Here is a 26,653-nt window from a genome sequence, read left to right on the forward strand (position 1 = left end):
TGGATTTTTTTTACTATCTGTTGATAGTACACAACAAATTATCATATATTTCGACGAACTGCAAAATACTCGTTTAGGGTGTGTGAACTGATATTTAAATATTTGACGGATAAGTTATAAATTTTAGCAACGGAACAACCCGCCCCATAGCGGGGTTAGTTGTTCCGTTCCGACCTATCTCATAAAAAAAAATCTGGTATAAAAACTGTTTAACGATGCACAAAATAATAACGCTACTCAGAAACGCAAATAATCATTATTTAATATAGCGCAACCCACATACCTTATTCACACTGTTTTCATATATCAAATTTGTATTTTATGAAAATCGGCACGTTTAAACCCGCTCTCCCCTATTCGAACTTCAAGATATTCACAAGAGACGACACGTAATAGATCCATTCAGAAATCTAGATTCTAGATAAGATATCAAGTAGTTCTCTTTTGCAGCGCAATTCGGGCAACCAATGTCACTTTTACGTTAGATAGAGTAAGATATCTATTAGATGTGAACTAGATCTCTAAGTCATATCCTGTGGAAATCGTTCAAGAGTATCTCCAGAATCGCGCAAATGTCAATTTTGAGAGGTTAGATCTTAAACATATCGTTATCGTATCTTGATGATGTCTAATAGATGTCTATTTCAAAATCCGAATCGGGCCCATACTCGTATTTTTAAGTATGATGTGTTAGGTAAGATTTTAGTTATATAAGTTATTAATGAACTTAATGTGCTGTACATACTTAGCTTTAATCTATTACACAATAAATTACAATTGGATACATTAACCCATATTTTTGCACTTGACAGTACGTTGTAAATTAAATTATTAGTAATCTTATACATATAACACAGGGCCCATATTTAGTATCGCGCATACCTACTTATTTATGTAATTATTTGTAAGTACCTAAGTTTTTTTTCGTATGTATTTATGAAACGCCGAAACAAAAAAATCTTATGTCTCGAAAAATCGTATACAATACTTGGCTGAACCCATTTTGATGCAGTCGATTAAATAATCTGTATATACATGTAATTTGGTTAAGTTTAAAACTAAAGTATTGTCTTAACCTCCTAAGTCCCTGCGTACAATTTTTTGTACATATTTCAAAATCTATTTTGAACTTTTATTGTGTAACTGAGGGTCCCAATTTCAAAAACAAAACAATTGCTACTGGGTCTCGGAGGTTAATGAATGCTTGAAGTTGTTGCTAACTAAATTCATACTTTTGAATACAAAAATATGTCTTCTATTAATTTAACCGCCTTTTTACTCCACAACCTAATTTCTCCTTCATTTACCACTGTTTAAAGCTACCTACAAATCTCCTCACTTTAAAAACTAAAACCCATAACTCGCCTTAACATATCATTCAACTATATACCTTAAGTTCATACGATAAGGTACACAATTGATTGTGTTTTACATGTAGTTATGTTCACTGGTAGAGTTTAAGGCTGCGGTCAGACAGTACTTAGCTCGCGCTTTAAACGACCGCAGGAGCTCAAGCCTTAATGAGAAGAAATTTATCGAGTAATGAGCATTGTTGGGATGTTGGGCTATTTTATAACTGTAGTTATTTTAATATGTAGGTATTACCTTCAAGAACTCCTTGTATAATCCTCGTAAGACCCAAGTCAATTTTTGCAGTTTTGAATTTGGAACTTTCTTTTATGTCTATCATCATCATCATCATTTCAGCCTATATACGTCCCACTGCTGAGCACAGGCCTCCTCTCATGCGCGAGAGGGCTTGGGCTATAGTCCCCACGCTAGCCCAATGCGGATTGGGGACTTCACATACACCTTTGAATTTCTTCGCAGATGTATGCAGGTTTCCTCACGATGTTTTCCTTCACCGAGAAGCTAGTGGTAAATATCAAATGATATTTCGTACATAAGTTCCGAAAAACTCATTGGTACGAGCCGGGATTTGAACCCGCGACCTCCGGATTGAAAGTCGGGCGTCATATCCACTCGGCCACCACTGCTTTTTATTTTTTATGTCTATAAGAGTTCAAAACTCGAATTTAATTTGTACTTGTACGAGTACGCGGGACTTACGAGATTATGTAGGTACATAACTTTTGGATGAGACTAGCCCAGGACCGGGATAAGTGGCGTACACGAAGAGAGGCCTATGCTCAGCAGTGGACGTCTGAAGGCTAGAATGATGATGATGATGATGTAGGTACATAGTTAAAAATGAAACAATCGTCAAAGACTCGAAAAGTTTTAGCCTTTCGATGAACTACATACATACACAACAAATCTTTCAAATTCTCCGAAGCAAAACATTTATTCTAGCGACCTGCCCCGGTTTCGCACGGATTAACAAATACACTTAAACCTTCCTCAAGAATCACTCTTTGATAGGTGAAAACCGTATGAAAATCCGTTCAGTATTTTTTTGAGTCTATCGCGAATATACAAACAAACAGACAGACGCGGCGGGGGACTTTGTTTTATAAAGTGTACGTAGGTAGTGATATTTGCTATAGGTAAAATTTAGATTCTTGTGGTGTCGATGTCAGCGGCCGATCGTAAGATCAGGAATATCGTGAAATTCCTAGGCATATCGTGAAGCGTGAAAATCTTTGACCCGTTCCCTGAGTCGACGGAGCCCCGCTACGCGGGGCTTCTGTTTCTGGGCAGTTTGCTCTTCGGGCATATGAAGCAACCTAACGAACCTATCCTACCTATATGTATGTATGTAAACACTTTATTGTACATAAGACAGGGTATATATTGGTTTAATGTGACTATTGTCAAAACATTACACAGGAACATTACGAAATGCCTGATTTTACGATCGGCCGCCGACTTCTACAAACAACAAATTGTCAATCAAATTACAAAATATTTGTGCGAACGATAACTTACGTATGTTAGAAATATTAAGTATAACATATTTATATTGTTTGATATTTCTTTCTACTTTAAAAACTCGTCTGCAAAAGCCAGTACAGCACCAATTGTTTTACACACAATAGAGCCCCGGTAAGCACAGTTTTTCTCAATTCTCTCCCATCCTAGCCTACTTCCTACCAACTTAACTTAAAAGGCCACAAAATGTATGCAATTTACATGTACTTGTTACGTTTTGTTTCTGAGCAGTTCACGCATGCGCAGAGACCGAGACGGCGCGTGCGGCGTGCGCACTTATGTCATTTACCTTTATACCATACGAGCCTCTAAGTATATACGACCCATTATACTATTGCTTTAAAATCAAGCAAAAACTAACCCTATTGCAATGTGGCGAAGACTCTTTAAAATGCATCGTTCTATTTTGGTTTTCAAAATAGATAAACTAAAAAGCTTATTGCCTGCAAGTCATATTGAACTCTTAAGCAATGCCATAAGATTTTATTTTGGATGTTACAGTTTTAGCGATTGCGATGACTATCTCTCGTGATTATAATAATTTATTTGAATTGCGCGTCTCTTTTGTTTTGGAGATGCTACAGATTTGCGTAATTTTTGGTCTTTTACTGTCAGCTATTTTCTGTGACAGTTTATGATTTTCTGCATGGATATTTATTAAAATCGCTGACAAACTGAAAATCTTGCATGACTAAGAGTTAAAATGAAATTAATATGTCACAGACTATGATAAGGTCACAGAGTCATAAATCGCTGTGGGCCAAACCAGATCTGCTATTCTTTGTCTCGCGACAAAGAGAGTTAAAAAACCTATATACATAGACTATAAATACAACTGACCTAGATAGTATCTTCGACACACATCCGCGCGACATACTCAGTTGCCTACCTAATGTCGCAGGGTCGTACGCCACCGTGGGCTCTAAGCTAAGTTTCTCATTCATAACACAACATCTGACTCACCTAGATAGTATCTTCGACACACAGCCGTGCGACACTCTCAGTTGCCTACTGATGTCGCAGAGCCGTACGCCGCTGTGGGCTAGCTCGACTACTTATCCTTTGCCGGACGACGTCGGGTAGTGATCGACAATTATTTGAGACTCACCTAGATAGTATCTTCGACACACAGCCGTGCGACACTCTCAGTTGCCTACTAATGTCGCAGGGCCGTACGCCGCTGTGGGCTAGCTCGACTATCCTTTGCCGGACGACGTCGGGTAGTGATCGACAATTATTTGAGACTCACCTAGATAGTATCTTCGACACACAGCCGTGCGACACTCTCAGTTGCCTACTAATGTCGCAGGGCCGTACGCCGCTGTGGGCTAGCTCGACTATCCTATGCCGGACGACGCCGGGTAGTGATCGACAATTTTTTGAGACTCACCTAGATAGTATCTTCGACACACAGCCATGCGACACTCTCAGTTGCCTACTGATGTCGCAGGGCCGTACGCCGCTGTGGGCTAGCTCGACTATCCTTTGCCGGACGACGTCGGGTAGAGGTCGGCCGTTGACGAATACGCCGCCTAGTTGATTTACTCCGCCGTGACCTGTGGATGAAAAAATAAATTTAATAAAACTCAGTTAAATTTTAACGTGACCACTGGTGTTTAAAACCATTTTTTTTCGTTAACTTTCCATCAATTTATTTCAGATTATTTAGTTGGCAAACAGACGTTGAATTTACTAAAATTCATTGGTATTTCGCACAGTTTCAATTAATCGAATTATCACTTGGCGACTTGCCATAGGTTTGAGTATGTTAAGAATTTCTAATAATCTATTGGGAAAAATACCTATACTTATTATTAGTTATTATATGTACATATACATAGTAGTGATTCGTTCAAATGAAAAATATAGAAAAAAATCAGGGAATTAATAATGTGTGGCATACGGGTCACTGTGGTTGGCCTTCAGAGTGGGGCCTGTTTACACCCTGATTAGTGTTTAGTGCGAATTCCTACATTTGCGTTTAGTGGCAAATGTACCTAAATATATTAACTCGCAATAAATACTACCTACTTAATTTGTAAACAGGCCCCAATATGAAGGCCAGCCACATTTTCCCCGCAGCCAAAACTGTCTCAATTATTCGTTATAGTTATAGATCTGTATACAATACATAAAGTTTATTCAATAAGTACTAAAATGATTTTAAATTAAAAAACAGAACTGTAGCATCTTGGAACTGAGAAGGATAAAATGTGATAGGATAGGATAGGTCGTGTTATCAAAACCCTAAAGACGATTGAATATCTATACTCATTAGATATCTCATTCATCAATATCATCATTGCCTATCTAAAAATGAAAACAGTGGCATCGATTGGCGGGCGGGGCCGGATCGATGTCGTCACGCCCTGCGCGCGGCGTGTCTTGGAACGCTGCCGGCTTTGAGGGTATCGTGCTACGGTGAATATAGCCTTCGGAGAGCATATTATACAGTATGTATAACAACGAAAGGCAAAGAAAGAGACCCATTAATGTTTAGGTCATACTGAGCAACTTTTACTATGAGATCTACCCCGAAAACGCGGAAAAAAATTGATTCTCCCATAGGAAATTTCAACATCCAATTTTTTTCCGCGTTTTGGGGGTTGGTCCTATAGTAAAAGTTGCTCAGTATGATCTAAACATTAATGGGTCTCATTCACTGCCTTTCGTTCTCATACATACTGTATTGTAATTATTTTACGTTTGGTCGCAGTATTCAGTTGTCTGTTATACAACAAGTAATCATAGTTTTAATGCTGCCGGCTTTGAGAGTGTCGTGCTAGGGTGAATATAGCCTTCGTAGTGGATTTTATATTATAATTATTTTACATGTTTGATCGCAGTATGCAGTTGTCTATTATGCGGTCCTGTCCGACGCATTGGGGTGACTTCGAAGGCGGGATAACTTTAAAAATCGTAAATATGTATAAAACTAAATGCATTTCATAACTTTAGCAACACTTTCGCTAGTAGTTACGCTTGTACGAATAGTAACAACGCTTATCAATGCATCTTGCTAATTGTTGTTAAAGTAGAAAGTGCTACTAGTTTAGTCTAGTTTGCTATTCTTTAAATTATTCAATTTTCGAAGTTACCCTACACAACAAGTAACCTTAGGATAATACGTATGGTGTCTGTAAAATCTATTTTGTACACACTTGGACTCTTGATGATCCTTTCCCATTTTTTTAATAAAAAAAAAACAAAGAAACTAGACGCCCAGTAATAACCCGTTAACTGTCCGTCACAATCGAACTTATCCGGATTCTAGATAATTACCCGGTTAAAGTAGCGGCCGTGAACCGGGCGCAGCAGACCGCAGCGTGACCGGTCGATAGGATGACCGATAGCAAGCGGGGTGAGATGAACCACATATCTAAACGTGACGTCCGTATGGTAACTGCAGCTGCAAGGGGTCATTTAGAGTTTACACGATGCGAAAAACTGCATGTGAGTTCTATCACATTGCGGTTTTTGTTCGGTCGGCTGAATTGGACTTTCCGCAATGTAACAAAAATTGCATGCGAGTTCGCGCGCCGTCTAAATCAGCCCTTGTCGTGACATTACTGAGTGCGGCCTTGACGCGAAAGCTGCAAGTATCTGTCAATTTCCTTGGTAAAATGTGTAACGTATTGAACGTCACAATCGCGGCAGTAACGCGGCGGCGAACGTCGCTAATTTTAGGGAAATTGACAGTCACAGCGGGGATAAACGCCACTGCACTGCAGGGATGTCCCAGTACATAGCAGAACTGTAAGTAATGCGGTTGCAGTTGTCATCTGAACTTTGGATATATGTTCAGTTGTATATAGGTACACGTCATATGTGGGAACGTCACATTGATGCATGTTGGATTTCATATAAATATGTATATTTATTTTAGCTTTATGGATATATAATGAGCAGATTATGTGCTAGTGGCACCAAAAACCTTTGCCTCGACTGCGTGTGGGATGATAATTGATAAAAGCTATCCTATGTCCATCCCCGGGCCGTTAACTATCTCCATGGCAAATTTAATCTCAATCAGTTTATTGGTTTAAACATGAAGAGGTATCCTTAGCAGCAGCGTCGCTTAGAGGCAGCGTTACCTGATTTCACGTTTAAAATATCAAGACTAGGGATTGTCACCGGTTAGAACAGTGTAGCGGCCGTGAACCGGGCGCAGCGGAGCACAGCGCGCCCGGTCGATATGACCGATAGCTGCGAGTGTCAGATGAAGATCATTTTGAATATTGTCTAGTGGTCATATTTAGTATTGGTACCTACATATGTACACACGTCTTTTGAGTCAATAACTAACGGCTCGATTCGGAAAATGAATTAGATTTCTACTAGACTTTGACAAGTTACGATACGGATAATTTAAAAATATTTGTGAAATAGATATGTCAAATTTGACGTTTCCGCGATTCTGGAGGTCCTCTAGAACGATTTCGACAAGTTATGACTTAGATATCCAAGTCACATCTAGTCGATATCTAATGTAGATCTAGTTGATCTCTAAATCGCCTCAAGATCTTGTGATTATCTCGAAATCCGAATAGGCCAGTAAGTAAAATTGTTTTTACGAGACTTAGCGCTTAAGTCGAATCCTTTGCTTATTCTTTATCATTATCAAGCGCAATTGAAATTAGAATAAATTAAGACGCCGTTATCAATTTTACAGATTTATTGTATTTAAATAACAGTAAATAATTTGTATACCTCACCCCGCCGTATATGCCATAAAAATGTCGGGATACATAGGCTGCCTTTTATATTTCGGGATTTGAATAAACTAGTGCTGCCATCTGCCAACTGAGGTTATAAACGTGTAATTTAAACATTTTGGCGGCAATATGAAGAGAAAAAAGTTATGACTCGACCGTGTTTTGTTTTTAATTGTCATTTGAAAAAATATCGCATCGGTTACCACGGAATTGACTCGCGAAATTCGACACGGCCTCAGTCAACAACAGTGCATAGATGAACTTTTTTTTACTTTTGAAGATGAAGCACCATCAAGGACGAGTATTTACCGTTGGTTTGCAGAGTTTGTTCGTGGCCGTAGTTCGCTTGTGGACGAGTTTCGCAAAGGTCGTCCAAAATCAGTGGTTGTTCCGGAAAACATTGACTCTGTGTGTGAATTATTATTGCAAGACCGTCATATGACATATCGAGAGATTGAGGCGTCCTTGGGCATTACTGGGACCAGCATACAAACAATATTGCATGAACATTTAGCAGTCAAGAAAGTTTGTTCGTGATGGATACCACATAATTTGACCGGTGCTCAAAAACAGGCTCGGGTGGATTGATGCAAAGATATGCTAAAAAAATACAGCGGCGGGGCTTCAAAACATGTGTATGATATTGTCACAGGTGACGAATCGTGGATCTAGTCGTGTGAACCGGAAAATTAACAGCAGTCAACGGTGTGGGTCTTTCAAGTTGAACCAAATCCAACAAAAGTGGTTCGTGCACGAAGTACTGCAAAACAAATGATTGCCTGTTTTTTTGGAAAAACTGGGCATATCGCAACCTTTTCTTTAGAAAAACGTAGAACAGTTCATTCTAAATGGTATACAACCATTTGTTTGCCAGAGGTGATTGAAAAGGTCAGGGAAGCCAATCACCGCAGACGGATTATACTACTCCACGATAATGCGAGCCCCCACCAGTCGGCACAAACATCCGCCTTTTTAAAAGCTCAAAATATCGATTTAATGAGTTACCCGCCGTATAGTCCTGATTTGGCCCCTAATGATTTATTTTTGGTCCCGCACATCAAGGACAAACTGCGCGGTTAGCGTTTTTTGACACCTGAAGCAGCGGTCGATGCGTTCAAAACGCCCGTTTTAGAGGTATCCTCTTCGGAGTGGTTGAACTGCTTTAAAAATTGGTTTATCCAATGAAAAAATACGTAGACCTCAAAGGAGAATATTTTTAAAAACAATAAAGCCATTTTTGTTAGTATAAAGTCGTTAATAATTTCAAATCCCGAAATATAAAAGGCAACCCTCGTAACGCATGGAAAAAGAAGAAGAATTGATATACCTCACCCATGATTTTTTCACTAAAACAATGCATTTTTATATTTTTTGTAAAATAAAATGACATACCTGGAACGGACTCGAGTATTAATGCGAGAAAAACATCTCATGGTTGCGTTCCCCCAAGCTTTCCTTTATCATTTTACCTGCCCAAAGTACTTCTAAAAATATCCCCCAAAACTAACTCCTCGTCGGGGGGTAATTAACAGTAATGGAGAGCAAGATGGCCGACCGGAAGCCTGAAATACGCGGGAAACCCTCTTGACTTCCGGTCTCGGCAGGTGTCCGCTAGTTCCTTTTCCTTGTTTTTTGTAATTTGTTGAGTTATGGCGGTTTTCTGAGGGTTTTGTAAATTTATCGTACCGTACAGTGAGCAGCAGAAGTTGCTAAGCGGGCAAGGTGTTCACTATTATCTTGACACGCTCTTTTACCTACTGTCGTATTCGAACTTCAAGATATTCACAGCAAGAGACAACACGTACTAGATCCATTCTAGATACGTTATAGCTTAGATATTAACTAGTTCTCTTTTGCAGCGCAATTCGGGCAACCAATATCACTTTTACGTTAGATAGAGTAAGATATCTATTAGATGTGAATTGGATCTCTAAGTCATATCCAGTGGAAATCGTTCAAGAGTATCTCCAGAATCGCGCAAATGTCAAATTTGACAGGTTAGATCTTAAGCATCTCGTTATCGTATCTTGGTGATGTCTAAAAGATATCTAATAGATGTCTATTTCAAAATCCGAATCGGGCCCCTACACACCTCAGACAAGGTTTACAGTGACGCCTTACCACAGAATAAATAAAAGTACCTACTACCTACCGGCCTTACATTCTATGAAATGTAGCTCACTGCTTGCCCTACTTCCACCATCCCACTAACCCGGGGTTAACCTGTTAAACCGTTAACCTAGTGTCAAATTGTACTGGTAACCATGGTAACTCCTAGTTTAACCGGTTAACCCCGGGTTAATGGGATGGCGCAAGTGGCGCAAAGGAAAGTACCATCGATGATTAAAGTTTGTATCAAAACTTTTAACATAAGTTTTGACAGTTTTTTTTTCCTCTACACTTAAAACAATTATTCTACCACTGATAAAATAAACGACAATTTATATGCTATGTAATGCACACCCCAGGTTAAAGCAGGAAATGACTGGTTAGAGCTGAATCAAAGTGATAGCCCCCTCATAAAAATACCGACAATGCTTCGAATATTCAGTCGGGATGTGTCGGCATGTTGTGTTATTCATTATGCTTAAAAAGTGGTGGAGAGTCTAACTAACCCAACTGACCAGTGTTATGGCTCCTCTACGCGATGGGCCAACGCCGGCCACTCCAAGGGACGCAGCCATGCGGTAGAATGAGATGGCAATATCACTTGCTCCCTCTAACGCATAAATGCGTCCCTTGGCGTGGCCGGTGTTGGCCCATCGTGTAGAGGAGCCATTAAGTGCGCTCTGATTGACCAAGCGTGCGCGAAGTGCAAGCGAATCGCCTCCGTTTTAGTTTGGTCAAAAATTATTTCGTGAGTATTTATGATATAAAAATATTATCTGTTTGGCTAATCGCGAGTATCTTTTCTCAGCTGATTTTCAGGAAATTGTGAACAAGTACAGTTTTTATAGTTCTCTACATTAAGGTTACGTATTTTAAATATTAATTCTAACTAGGTGTTTAGTTTTATAATATATAATATTAAAAGTACTAGTTAAAAAAGAAAACTAGGGGTTTTGGAAACTTAAGAGTTCTTTTAAACTTCCTAGAGACTTGACTATTTTTTAGAAACCTACGACGTCATTATAAACTTATTCAACAAATTTCAACGCGTACTCGTATCTATATTCACTGGACATTGGGAATATACACCGTGCACATACATCGTGCACAGGTGAAGCTCGTTAATTATTAATGTTAGCGAGGGTGTGCGCTGGCGCATGTCCGACCTTGATTTCAGGACTAGTGACCTGGGGTTCGGGTCCCGATTATTGTGAATCTGTAGGAATTCCTATATAAACATACGGCTCGATTCTAAAAATGTATCTAGACACGCGGCAGCGTGTCAAGCCAAGTTCAAGCAAAGGAACTGGCTAGCCAGCGCCGAGTGTAATATTACACGAACCACTTGGTGCCACTTTTGACCCTTCTATAACTCAAAACATCTTTGACGTAAACACATAAAACTACGTGTGTTTAATTATATCCATAAGGATATCTAGAAGCCCAAATTTCATGAAGCTAGCTCAAACGGTTATAAAGGTATGAAGGTCAAAAGTCGTAAATTTTAAGACTGACTTATGACTTATAGTACCTAAACCTAACCTACTTCCAGATGACCTAGAAGGATGAAATTTGGAATCCAGCTTGGTTATTGTGTGTAACCGTAGGAAAAAATCTAAAAATAAAATAAAGTTAAAAAATAGGGGGGGTCCCCATACAAAAAAACCACTTTTTATTGGGACTGACATATAAGTACCTAAACCTAACCTACTTCCAGATGACCTAGAAGGATGAAATTTGGAATCCAGCTCGGTTATTGTGTGTAACCGTAGGAAAAAATCTAAAAATAAAATAAAGTTTAAAAATAGGGGGGGTCCCCATACAAAAAAACCATTTTTTATTGGGACTGACATATAAGTACCTAAACCTAACCTACTTCCAGATGACCTAGAAGGTTCAAATTTGGAATCCAGCTCTGTTATTGTGTGTAAGCGTAGGAAAAAATCTAAAAATAAAAAAAAATAGGGGGGGTCCCCATACAAAAAAATATTTTTTATTGTAGCGTTGGAACCGTTACAAGCAGATATTTGAAACTACCCCAATGTATGTATTATTATATTTGCTATATCAAAATAAAGTTTAGTCAAAAAATAAGTGGTGTCCCCATACAAAAAACTTGTAATACGCTCTAAATAACCGGCCAACGGTGTGTCGTCGGCGGCGCGCGGCACCACATAATTATACAAAGAACAGAAGTAAAAACCATACAGCGGAAACACAAGAAAAAACATTAAATCTCAATACCTGCCTAGTTTTCTTTACAAAAAGTATTGATATCCCACCAAAAACATAAATGTAAAAAAGGAGAGCCAAGTTCAATACAAAAATTATGCTTGGCTGTGGGGCTCGCCGCAAAAAGAATGGAGATCTAAATGAGTGCCACTGCCAAGTTCTATGCAAAATCCAAATATGTATTTATAGGAACAAAATAACATTATAAACAAGTATTAAACTCTATTTCTTTGCTTTATTGGATACCTATAACAATTGCTGTTATTTAAAAAAATGTGAGATCTTAAAGTAGGTTAGATTTGGCTTGGCCAGGTTTTATCAGAATTACAATATATATAAAATGATTGATATAATGAAAACTGGCCAAGTTAAATCTAACCTACTTTAAGATCTCACATTTTTTTAAATAACAGCAATTGTTATAGGTATCCAATAAAGCAAAGAAATAGAGTTTAATACTTGTTTATAATGTTATTTTGTTCCTATAAATACATATTTGGATTTTGCATAGAACTTGGCAGTGGCACTCATTTAGATCTCCATTCTTTTTGCGGCGAGCCCCACAGCCAAGCATAATTTTTGTATTGAACTTGGCTCTCCTTTTTTACATTTATGTTTTTGGTGGGATTAGATCTCTACTAGACCTCAACAAGTTACGATATGGATAATTTAAAGATATTTGTAAGATAGATATGTCAAATTTGACGTTTCCGCGATTCAGGAGGTCCTCTTGAACGATTTCGACAAGATAGATATGTCAAATTTGACGTTTCCGCGATTCTGGAGGTCCTCTTGAACGATTTCGACAAGTTATGACTTAGATATCCAAGTCACATCAATACAAGTTGTGTATTAGTTTTATGATAAGTGATGGAGGTTAGATTAAGTACCTAATATTGTTTTAGTTATTGTATTTTTTGGACTAGTTGTAGATATATGTACCTATTTATATATTAGTTTTATATAATCTAGTGTAATGACTATTGTGTGGCTGTAATATGTTGGACTATGTGATTATCAATAAATGTTTTCAATATTAAAAAAAAAAGTCACATCTAGTCGATATCTAATGTAAATCTAGTTGATCTCTATATCGTTTCTAGATCTTGTGATTATCTCGTTTCCTTTCCCGAATACGCGTGATATGCATTTTGGTGCAGTCCGAGTTGAACCACGTGAGAATTTAACTTTTTATCGAAATCAATAAAACTCACTTGAAAATTGATTCTGTTATATTTTTTAAACTTAGTTTTTATTTAAAGTAATTTAGTTTTTTTTTAAGTGAGCGTTGTCTAATAACTACATTGTAAAATTATTATTTTATCATTAAATTTTGATTATAAAATATAATTATTAGATTAAATTCTTGTTTAATTCAAACAACAAAAGTTAAAAAAAAAACGATTATGTAGATCACTTTATAACATTGTTAATAAGTACATTAAAAAATGAAATTAATGATTTGTTACGAAATAAAGTAAAGGTATACAAAACTATCAAACAGTTTTTTTGACAGTTCCAATATGGCGGTTTGTTTACATAGTTAGAAAGTTCCATAGAATGACACTTTAATAAACTTTTTCTAATGAGATATTTCCCCAAATCTGTGACATCCCGTAGCAATCACGTTAACGAGTGGAAATTAAAAGTCCCGCCAGGAAATGGGCATTTCCTGCGCCATCGGTATTTATGAGTGTACAACAATTTAACATTGCTGGGGGACATGATACATAATGTATACGTATACAATAATGTTTTTGGTAATGATACTTTCAGATCTAGGCCTACTTTAGCCTATTATGAAACTGATAACAGTTTTAAATACACATAATTTGTGAATCAGTTTTATCATTGAAAAATAGTATAAAGATAATAAATTAACCTTAATTATAAAGTAAAGCATTAATACCTAGTGGTAATTGGTGTGAGAAAATTGATTGTAATTCAGTTTATGTATTTTTTATAGTAAGTATACCTACCTTTTTTTTATATCGCTGGTGGCCTAGTGGTAAGAGCGTGCGACTTGCAATCTAGAGGTCGCGGGTTCAAACCCCGGCTCGTACCAATGAGTTTTTCGGAACTTATGTACGAAATATCATTTGATATTTACCAGTCGCTTTTCGGTGAAGGAAAACATCGTGAGGAAACCGGACTAATCCCAATAAGGCCTAGTTTACCCTCTGGGTTGGAAGGTCAGGATGGCAGTCGCTTTCGTAAAACTAGTGCCTACGTCAAATCATGGAATTAGTTGTCAAGCGGATCCCAGGCTCCCATGAGCCGTGGCGGAATGCCGGGATAACGCGAGGAAGAAGGAGAAGAGGCTATTTTGTGTCCCACTGCTGGGCAAAGGCCTCGCCTCTCTCAAGGAAGAGAGGGGAGTACCTACTTAAATTTGAAAATATGTTATAATACCTGTGATTTATAATGATAAGATATTATATTTATTGGTGATAATTTTTGACACTAAAAGACATTGTTGGAGGCGAACAATTACCTCCAGCAATTACAACATTTACGTAATCTTGCGACAATACATAAAGCTTAAAGAAATGTGCCTATGTGTGACGTCCCACGCGTAAAGGTACCTTATGGCGGTTGGCCGCTCCTAAATTATTGCGGCGCTATGCGACGTAAGCGCCAGCCGCCATAAGGTACCTTTTGCCGTGGAACGTCACATATTTTCCGTAACATAATCATTTATTTGGCTACCTATTTATTATGTATTTGAATTCCTATAATTACTACTTAGTTCACAATAAATAATTTTAAGGAAATAATAATAATTATTTCCTAGAATGTCTAAAATTCTTTTCTACATCGACCTATTCCATTGTTCCACATGACTCACACTCCCATATCAATAACACCATCATAAAGCTATATGCAGACAGGCCATATACCATATCCTGCTAATTAGGGGGTATACAAACCGGCCAAGTGCGAGTCGGACTCGCGCACGAAGGGTTCCGTACCATTACGCAAATAACGGCAAAAAAATCACGTTTGTTGTATGGGAGCCCCGCTTAAATGTTTATTTTATTCTGTTTTTAGTATTTGTTGTTATAACGGCAACAGAAATACATAATGTGTGAAAATTTCAAGTGTTTAGCTATCCCGGTTCATGAGATATAGCCTGGTGACAGAAAGACAGACAGACAGACGAACAGCGGAGTCTTACGGCGCGATTCAGGAAATGAATTAGAGATTCATTAGATATGAAATAGTAAAGATATGTGACTTTCCACGGCAAAAGGTGCCATTTCCCCGGCTGAATATTGAAGCGGCGTCAATAATAGCGTAAGCGCCAGCCGCCATAAGGTACCTGTTGCCGAGGAACGTCACATATCTTTACTATTTAATATCTAGTGAATCTCTTATTCATTTCCCGAAACGCGCCGTTAGTAATACGGTCCCGTTTTTACCCTTTGGGTACGGAACCCTAAAACTGTCTCGATGGCTGCGCGCGCGTCCTTGGGCCATGGGAAGATCTATAGATCATTGTTTTAAAGTTTTGTTGGTTTTTCTGGAACATCGAAAGTATATTTATTTTATGTATGTAAATGATGAGAATGCTTGTAATTAATTAAGTTTTCTCACTGTTAGAGGAAAACCACATACAAAACATCCTCCAGACTTACTGCCGTATTCGAACTTCAAAATATTCACAAGAGATGACACGTATTAGAAGGAAGTCATATCCTGTGGAAATCGTTCAAGAGTAGGTATCTCCAGAATCGCGCTAATGTCAAATTTGACAGGTTAGATCTTAAACATATCGTTATCGTATCTTGGTCATGTCTAAAAGATATCTAATACAGTGTGTGTCTGACCATGGGGCTTTAGATCCAGGGCTTGATTCTACTCGCTAAACTGAGCTACTTTTACTATGGCACCAACCCCGATGTCCCGAATATTTTTTTTGCTTTTTCATACATTTTGGCTGATCAGAGATGTCGACGTTTTCTATGGAAAAGCCAAAAAAAATCCCCGATTTGAGGGTTGGTCCCATAGTAAAAGTAGCTCAGTTAAGCGAGTAAAATCAAGCCCTGGATTTTAAGCCCCATGGTCAGACACACCATGTAGATATCTATTTCAAAATCCGAACCGGGCCCATAATAAAATGCCAAAATTTCGTGTCCACAACTCAACAAAAACAGGAAAAATTACAAAACTCTCTCATATTGTAGCCACATTAAATAAAGGGTACGAGGAAGCCGGCATTACCATACGCGGCCGGATGTGAGCCCGCCGTCATTGTCCGCCATCTTGGATTCCAAATAAAGCTGAGGTTTTATTGTTTTTTGTTCTGTTAGCTTGTTTTTATCACTGTACCTAACATATTATAATAGGCATGTATCTACATATGTAGTCTTTGTTTTATTTGACTACTACTGCCGTATTCGAACTTCAAGATATTCACAAGAGACGACACGTACTAGATCCATTCTAGATACGTTATAGTTTAGATATCAACTAGTTCTCTTTTGCAGCGCAATTCGGGCAACCAATGTCACTTTTACTTTAGATAGAGTAAGATATCTATTAGATGTGAATTGAATCTCTAAGTCATATCCTGTGGAAATCGTTCAAGAGTTCAAGAGTAGGTATCTCCAGAATCACGCAAATGTCAAATTTGACAGGTGTGAGATCTTAAACATATCGTTATCGGATCTTGGTGATGTCTAAAAGATATCTAATAGATGTCTATTTCCAAATCCGAATCGGGCCCATATACTATGTCTTTGCTTTAGCTTACGTTTTATGTGAATTTTGAGTCAACATTCAACAACTAGGTACGTAGGTAAGTAGGTACTACGTACATAATTATATTATTTTGGTTTGGTGAAGAAGTAAAGCTTTAAGGATGACTCACGGTAGACCGGGCCGGGGCCGGGTCGGAGCTTCCGGCGCTTCGTTTTCTATGGGAAGCACCACGTGATCACCGATCAGCCGTCATAGAAAATGACATGTCGGACGCCTCGGCCCGGGCCCGGTCCGGTCTAGTGTGAGTCATACTTTAGAGATTGAATTGTTTTTTTTAATTCTATTTGCTTGGTATTATTACACTAACAATATTCAGTTTATGTCTAGAAGAAAGAAGAAATTAAAATCAGAACCGGGCCTTAAAAAGCTAGAACCTGCCTACATACATACATAAAATTACCTATTAGACATACCAACAAAGTCACAAAGAAATAGGAGCCATTAATTATTTGCAACAAAACCTAATTGCTTAATTAGCAAACAAAAACTGAAAGATATAAAAACTCACCCTGAAAACTTACATAACATGCAAAACAGCCCAGAATCGAACGCAACCAACTGGTTAGTTACAAAACGAAACCGGACCACCTTTCTAAAATCTTACAATTAGCTCCCGAACTCGTTTCAAAACGCAGATCAAGATACTCACGCGCACCCTAACCGACCAATCAGCGACGACCATCCCATGTGTGCGTGGAACGTCCGCGTATACAGCATAATAAGCTTCCATGTGTGCGTGGTGATATATGAGACGATTAGCTTACATGTGTGTCGTGTTTCAACCGCGTTCCATTTGCGGTTAAAATTCAAAGTTTATACGAGTCTGTGTTCTGTTCCATTCTGTTAAGGTTGCTTAGCTGTGGATGGATGATTTTTTAAGTTTGTAGTGTTGATGTCATTCACTTCTATAGTAGGCGCGGCGTCTTGTGTCATTTGTACGTATGTATGTATGTATGTAAGCTTAGGTAAGCCTATTGTTCGCTGTAGGTATAATTTGTGATCTATGACCGTTGACTCATTCGCTGCGGCGTATATTTTGTTGGTTTCCTTAATCAGAATTTAATGATGTTCGTTTTAATGTGACACATAACAAAGTCTGTCACTGTGATTATCTAGTAGCAAGCACAAAAAAGTAATGATTTGTTTGTACCTACTCCAATAGCAAGTGATTTTCTAGAATAATCTTAACAACCTTGTCTAGTTCCAAATAATTCATAATATATGGAATGCATTCTGTTCTTAGCTTCCTATTATAATTTGCAACTTACTTTAAAAGCGTCCAAATTGCTATTTCATCACGGAAAATAATAAAAGAATGACATTCTGCTGTATTCGAACTTCAAGATATTCACAAGAGACGACACGTACTAGATCCATTCTAGATACGTTATAGTTTAGATATCAACTAGTTCTCTTTTGCAACGCAATTCGGGTAACCAATGTCACTTTTACGTTAGATAGAGTAAGATATCTATTAGATGTGAATTGGATCTCTAAGTCATATCCTGTGGAAATCGTTCAAAAGTATCTCCAGAATCGCGCAAATGTCAAATTTGACAGGTTAGATCTTAAACATATTGTTATCGTATCTTGGTGGTGTCTACAAGATATCTAATATGTAGATATCTATTTCAAAATCCGAATCGGGCCCATTATCTGGTCCTCGGAATGTTGAAGGTCCTGTGATAACATCTCGTGCAGTCCACATGGCTTCTGACCATACATAGTTGAGACCAATTACGTGTTGTCGCTATCTTCAGCAATGAGGGAACGAGAAACAAGAAAAGAAGCTTAAACAAATTTTCTTTCGAATCCTGGTGAAAATGGAGGTATAAATTATCTCAAAATGGAGGTAGTAATTATGTGAAGCTATATTTCTGTCTTTTTATGTAACATATGAGCACAAAATGCCGTGTCTTACAGCTACATGTTATTACTATTTTAATATTAATATAGGCCGGTAGCTTGAACATGTCATGCTCGCTTAAAAGTCTTTGCTTACGGTGGCGTTGTTGATCGGGTCGCCACTTTCCCGAATGAAGGTTGAGGGAGGCGATGGCTGAGATACGCGTCATACTCGTGAACGGGTGCTGTTTGTGGAGACTGGTCTGTTAAGCTAACACGAGCTATTATACTTAGTAACTTTTATTAATTAATTACAGTGAGACGCCTCATTCTGTTCTCGTATGTTTCTTTTCTTTGAATGAATGTATTAATTATACAGGATATTGACTCTTGGAGACCCTATACATCTCTAAGGATAACTTGATAAACTATATAATCTTATAGTTCTGACACCTAGAGACATTTACACCTCTAAATATTATAGATTTTTTTTTTGTGTGTGTTTTTTTATCTGTATTTTGTATGTAATTCGACATTAAGAGACCATATACATCTCTTAGTAATTGTAATATGTTAGATTGAATTGTTAGTTTTAATTTATAAAATTGTTGATGTTATTATTTTTGCTTTTATGTAAATTCAATGTTGACGTGTAAAAGTGCCCTTGTGGCCTATTTGCTGAATAAATGTTGATATTTGATATTTGATATTTGATATTTGATCAAGGAAGTTAGCATAAGGGATCGAGTTCTAGGTTTAAACATCTTGTTGCTCTATCTCGTTAGGGTTAGATTATCGAATTCATGAATATCGTACCTAGGTATAAGATTGCAGAGATGTAATACTAGGGTTACCAGATGACAGGAATTTTCCTAACATGTCAGGAATTTTGGCCTTTTGTCAAGAATGGGGACGAAACACGAAAATGTCAGGATTTTTTTGAATTGATAGACTTTTTAATAAGGTACTGTTTTTTTTACTAAAATTTATACAAATAATAAATTAACACAAGTAAAAAAGTAATAAAACGCCGTCGTCGTCGTCAAAAATTATGAATGTCATGAAAAATATTCGGAAATCAGGAATTTTGTCAGGAAATTCTAAATTTGTATCTGGTAACCCTACGCAATTACCTCACAATTCATCAGTTGATGTAGAAAATCATCTGAGGTATCTGAGTGCACATTTTGTTTGACAAACCTGATAAAAAAAATATTTATCGTGTTTGTCAAACAAAAACTAGCTGGGTAGGTAGCATTAGTTTATTCGAAAAAGACGCGCGTCCTCCAAATAGGTACAGTCACCTGCAATAAAATATTACACAACGAAGGCCGCAAAAATATCTGACACGATCTTATTTGTAGAGCCGTAAGAGCGTGTCACATATTTTTGCGGCCTTCGAAGAGTAACATATTATTGCAAGTGACTGTACCTACTCTTACTACCTAACTCTTCACGTGAGCCGCGACATGCCTACGCAAAGATGACAGCCCCACTTACCATCTAATGACAGTACTCAGCCGTTACTTGTAACCATAAGGCACAACAATAGGGCAAAAAGTGTAAAACATGACCTCATACGACTACGTAATCGGTATGGGCATTAAAATATACAATAGGTAGTTGTCGGAACAAATAAAGACAAAAGAGTAGGTACAGTCAAGTTTAAAAATATGGGTGCATACAACTTACTCAAAAATATGTCCCCATAGTTCTTTATTCTCTGATATAAGAGGTATGGGACACATTTTTGTACCGACAGTAATAAAAAGAATTAAGGAGGCTTTGCATTGTCAGTGTTGCTAACTTGACATAAATGATGCCAGATCTATCCTGACCTATGTACCTACCTACTTACTGATGTGTATTTAGTACTTATAGACCGACAAGAAATTGTAGAAATTAAAAAGTGGCAACATCGTAATGTCGTCCCTTTAAAATCAATCCAAGAAAACGGAACGACACTACGATGCCACTTTTTAATTTCTACAATATCTTGTCGGTCTATAGACTTATGATAGGTATTATAACACTCTTTGCTTTAGCTTGATGGGTATTATGTAATTTTTTTGAGTTTGTATAATAAAACAGCTTTTAAAAGATAAGAAACTTATATTGTTCGTTTCAACTAAAATTAAAATTACATGATGGTCAAATTGCTATGGGATGACAGACGTTTTCCAAGTGTTGTCACATTCAAATTAAATGAATAATGTGGCCAGTTTGAGACCTACTTTTCTATACAAACTGTGTGTTAAAAATGAACTTATGTTTAATATTATTGAACAGAGTTTTCATTTATTGACAAGCCATTGTCGTATTTGGTACCTAATACATGTAGAACAGCAGACGGAATAGAGTTAGACCAAGAGAAGTCTGCAACGATTTTGATAGCACACGCAGTGCAAGTGTTATGTAGATAGAGAAAGAAGTTTGACGATTAAAATAATATTTGCGTGTGCTATCAAAATCGCTGTAGACTTTTCTTAGTCTAACACTATCGTGCCTGAGGTCCTAGTGATCGTATATTATTTTAACCACGGCAGTGATGTAGGAATAGAGCAATAAACACGTTCTCGAGAAAAAAGTGAATTAAAAATTTCATTAGGTATTTAAATAAAAATCGTCTCGTCTACTAGGGCTACTTTTGAAAAGCATTAGCCTTATTATTTGTAACAAAGAAAATCTCGTTCTTATTACTGCTAAGCTCTCAGGCTCTAAGGCCTTATAACTATTAACCTCAACCCCAATATTCCTCAGACTCGCATACGACAAATCCTCCATGCATCGACACATGTCAGCCCACGGTCGCGCTCAAACAGCCAGCAGCCTCCCAATTAAAAACGCACCCGCAAATTGGAACGCACCCACTCACACTAACAAACTATGCCCCGCCCTTTCACCGGCCGGCCAATCGCAGCCCGCCGCTCGCCCTCCCGCGCGATTCAAGCCTCCCCATTGGCTTTGGAATAACGATTTCGAATTTGGAGGGAATTTTTTGGGTGTTTTATACGTACGAAATCTCGGGGTATCGCAGAACGAGGTATTTTATAGAGACATTGTGGTTTTTATGTTTTTGTCGCCCGGTTATGATAATCTTGTTATGGAGAGCTCGTTTGTTTTTGCACAATGATATTTTTGGGATTTATTCGGTTAAATATATGGCTGGTTTGGGAGATGGCTTCCGTGTATTATATGAATTGGTTGGGGGAGAGTTTAAGGGATAAAATATTTAGGTAGTCATAAAGTAAGTACGATAGTTATGTATGAAAGCAGACTATTCCAAAACAGTATGTGTTCCGCAGACACATAGGTCCAATACCTACATAACCTACCTATAAGTAGGCAAATTAAGGATTTCTAGGAAACTTACCGGAATGTCACCGAAAATTGTTCCTTGATTCCTGCGTCATCCAATTGCTTTCATCATTTTTATATCGGTACTTAATGAACCTAGCCGAGAAGCTACGACTACCATGTACCTAGTTGTAGGTAAGTTAAGGATAAAAACAACTTACATGTATAATATTCCATCATATTCTGGTTGTATCTGTAGGCCGCGGAGAGGTCCACCCCCCCTCCGGCCCTCAGCCCAAAAAGGGCCGCAAATGTCGCCTTACTCTGCCCCTCCAGCTTGCCTTTTTTATATCACTCAATTTAAATCCATGCACTCAATCTTTTTGCACTCAGTACCTTCGTTATTGCACTGAATACACTCAATACCGTTTTTGTCTTGGTTTCACTTTTATTAGGTACTGCACTAAATTCTCTATTCGCACTCAATACCTTTCTTTTTGCACTCAATATTGTCTTTACTTACTCAATTCTATCCACACTACCTACACTGTCCTCCTTTGTCTTCTTTATAACACTCAAATATATCCTTATTGCACTCAATCATTTAAACCACTACACTTTTTACAGTTTTTCTCCATTTTTGACACTGCACATTTAGTCACTCATATTGTCTATTTTTGTATTAGCTCATTGAAATACATTTTTAGAAAATGTTAGGTTGAAAAAACACACTGAAATCTGGAAGATTATTCAATAATTTTGAAGAAAAGTGAGACTTTGATAATCGTTAGTGTATCAAACACCATTTAGAACAAAAAATCGCGTATAGTGACCAACAGCTGAAATGCTCAATAAATGAGGTTACGATTTAAATGTAAAATAAAAGCTGCTGCTCAAATCACAGCTCAATCTTACACAACATTTACCTACACTACTTACTTCAAAAAGTGAAAATTTTGCAAATAAAATACATTTTTTTTAAACTTCCGTTCGCGATTTTATCACAGCATCGCGACCAATGAAAGACTGAAGCCTCCAACTTTCCGCGCACCAAAAAAGTGCGTAAAAAATCAAAACGAGTGTTGACGATTCGACCGGTTAGTTTCAATGCACTAATGACTTCTAAAAACCGACCGTGGTAATCTCTATCGGTTACCTATACCGATTGGTCGGTAAATTTGCCGGTTTTTGGGCGATTTTCCGGTGTTTGGGCATTTTTCCGGTTGGGTAAAGGCAGGTGGTTCGTTTTCTCATGAGAAGGCACGGTAGGTGCGCCTGATCAGGAAGTTAGGATAGTTTTGCTGTATAAATTTTCGATTGGTTAACGGTTTTGGGTAATCGTTTTGGTGACTTAGTTAAGGTTTGGTTGATTAATTTAATGAGTTTTGATCAGGATCTTTAGTCATTATGGTTCGCTATTAATTAGGGTTTGTTGTCTTCTAAAAGGTGCTCAGTGAAGTAACTTTACATTTATTTACATTCGGCGTTACATTTACATTTTGGCGTATGTTTGCGACAAGAAAAATTATCTTATTATTTTTGAAGTACTTTTTTGACACCGACTTTTTTTAATTATGTAAGAGGCAAACGAGCAGACAAATCGCCTGATAGTAAGCAATTATCGTGGCCCATGGACACCTGCAACACCAGAGGGGTGGTAAGATTGCCGGCCTTTAAGGATGATCTAAAACGTCGGCATCATCATCTTCCTCGCGTTATCCCGGCATTTTACCACGGCTCATGGGAGCCTGGGGTCCGCTTGGCAACTAATCCCGAGAATTGGAGTAAGCACTTTTACGAAAGCGATTGCCATCTGACCTTCCAACCCAGGGTAAACTAGGCCTTATTGAAATTAGTCCGGTTTTCTATGTTTTCCTTCACAGAAAAGCGACTAGGTAGCGACCGATAGCGCAGGAGACAGCTTAGTTCACAAAGAAATTTCCGATCAACCACTTTTTGCTGAAGATCAGTGGCGAATTTGCAGTCTTTGCCACTTTAGGCTCCAGGCCCTGTAGCCGCTTTCTCAGCACCCATCATATTGACTACACTTTGAGTTGTTTCCAGATTGGATTAATCTATCTAAGTCATTTCTTGTTATTATCAGCGAATTTTTTGTCACATTTTGCCGCCCTAGGCCTGGGCCTACTTGGCTTGGCAAATCCGTCACTGCTAAAGATTGAAACACTTCACAATCCTTTGATCTATTGTCCACCGGGTCACTTAACTCACTTTAATAGTTCTCATTAAGAATACGTCTTAATCGAATGCTGGACAGTCCGCTACAGATGGCTTGCTCTGATTTTGAGGTATATTTTACGCTCGGCGCCGGAGTCGATGGATTGTAACATGGGGATCAGTTTTCACGTTGGCCGTGGGATTTCATTGGTCAGTTATGACATTCTTTGTTTATGTAATATTATGGCTGTGACTGGTTACCGTAAACAGGAAGAAACTTTTTGTTATTACAATTTGTAAGTGCTAGGGCTAGAACCGACTTATTTTATTGTACGATATTGATTTATAATAAGTTTTTGGCAAATATTTCATTTTTGGTGTAAGTTTTTATCACTGACTGTACTTTTCTTACGACAGACAACTAATACTCATCGAGACAATTCTAAAAACCCTTAACAGAATTAGGTTGCGTTGTTTCATCACAGAGTTCCTATGGCCACCTCCTGTCTCCATCATCAGATCAGCTCGATGGTACCATAATATTGCATTGTCATCCGATTTTTACATGCAATTTCAGCTCAATCGGAAACCGGGAAGTGTATCAAATTTAACTTGCAAGATTTGATTACAGACAGACAGACAGACAACGGTCAGGTGACACTAAATAAAAGTTTGTAAAAAGAAGTTATTTTTAATTAGTGTCTCGTATAATAAGAATACATATCCAAATGATGCGATGATTAGAAAACCTATTAGGAAACTAAGCTACTGGAAAATAAAATTAATGGAAAAATATGCAACTGATTAGAAATGCTTTCGGGAAAGGAAGCTATTGAGAAAAAATAAAATAGGCGAAATTGAGAATGGCAAAAATCGCAATCTAAAAAAAAACTATTTTCGGAAGAGGCAGTGGACACTCGTCAAAATACAGCATTTTCCATTTTATTGTAAGACCTTTGGCAATACCTACCGTCGGAAAGTTTCCGAAATTGCGAAATTATACACATTGAACATTATTGGAAAATTTTCTCATTTTTGTATGGAAATAAAATGTTCCGTTTTCATAAAAGCTTCCTTAATTTCCTATGTTTTTCTCCGGGATTCCCCGAGAAGTTATACTTTTTTTTACTCTTTCTGCAACTGGCACATATGCACATCTATAGTTTGGAATCATAAAATTTCTTTCATAATTTTGCTTTTGCGGGATTAATATTATTAAAACAACGGTCCTTTGAATTTTATAATTTACGTTTCTTTATTTTATTTTATTTAGTAATTTATATCTAGTTAGTCATATTTTAGATACTTTAGTTACACATAGTTTTATTTAATAATGTTATTTTTAGTAGCTACATTGCTTTTAAGGCTAAATATTATTATATTGTAAACACATGTAGGTAATACCTACATAATATTTAAGGTAAGGTAGACGTAGGTAATTATATATTTATTAGGTAGGTTCACACAGCAAGTTTCTCGCGGCCACTCGATACTGGGGTTTCGATGTAGACGTGGGTATTAGAATTACATGCCGGATTGTTTTACAACACTGACACAGACATGCTATGTATTTATTACAAGTAGCACAGAATAAATAATAGTACTAGGTACAAAAGACTCACTCTAACAAAACGCGTCTGTCACGATCAGCACAGATATGGCCGCTATGTGGCGACAGCGCCACGCGCGGCTTATGGCAAACCCCAAAATTGGGGTCGAACATATGTACTTTTAGCTACCTGTAGCAAAGCGACGAAATCGCGAAGTGAGCCACGCCTGCAAGTAGGCACTTGACTATCGATAGTAAAGCTACTTATGTATGTTTCTACTCACACATTAAAATTGCCAAGACAAAAACGATTTTGATTTATCAAGGTTAAGATTCAAATTAGAATGGAATGAGACACCTTTTAATAGACCTCTGGGTGGCTTTTAGATGTTAAAAAAAAATTGTTATGCTTTATAAAAATAAACAATATATTAGGTAAGTAATTTAATATTGAGTTCGTGTTTTTCGTCGATGAAGATATAATTTTGGCGCATGTGCAATTTTTACAGTGAATTGTTGTATTTTTTTAATGTCAAAGTGCGTTTGTTTTAAAAAAAATTGCATTGTATCTCTATCATTAAAATAATATTTATAATGGTTACCTACGTCATAACTGTGTCCAATAATTGCACTCAGTTTATTATATTTACTTACCTAAATTTTAAGAGGTATTCAACGTTATAAATCGAAAAATTCAAAATTTTGCTCGTTATTGGGCGTTGCCGCTCAGGCGGAGATAAGCATATACATTTTTCTGCAAAATATTTTAATTTAAGTACGCTGGTTTAGTCATTTAGTTTTTAATTTAAATAAGAAACAATTGCGACATTATTTTCACGTAAAAATCTGCGTTATCTTGCAATTTTTTTATTCCTCAAATACCGCCGTCGATCCTAAAAATATGTCGCAAATTACCTAATTGATTGTATCCTTAGATCTTTACAAAATTTTCACTTTTGTTTTCATTACAACTTTATATTTTCTTCTAAGACATCGTAATAAAAAAAAACACAAAACCGCTTTACGTTTTTACCATTTCACGGATCGTCGCAAAATACCTATCGATGCATACTAA

At 37.4% G+C, this 26,653-nt stretch overlaps 1 protein-coding gene across 1 annotated transcript in view; it reads right to left on the reverse strand.

Moving 5' to 3' along the window:
- The window catches only part of LOC134675583 (paired box protein Pax-5-like), a 118,635-nt gene that overhangs the window by 72,567 nt on the left and 19,415 nt on the right, over positions 1-26,653 (reverse strand). The window contains exon 3 of the mRNA XM_063533885.1: positions 4,283-4,448. Within this exon, the coding sequence (XP_063389955.1) occupies positions 4,283-4,448 (166 nt within the window). The remainder of the gene's footprint in view (positions 1-4,282; positions 4,449-26,653) is intronic.

This window comes from Cydia fagiglandana, chromosome 22, assembly GCF_963556715.1.
Source record: "Cydia fagiglandana chromosome 22, ilCydFagi1.1, whole genome shotgun sequence".
NCBI lineage: Eukaryota > Metazoa > Arthropoda > Insecta > Lepidoptera > Tortricidae > Cydia > Cydia fagiglandana.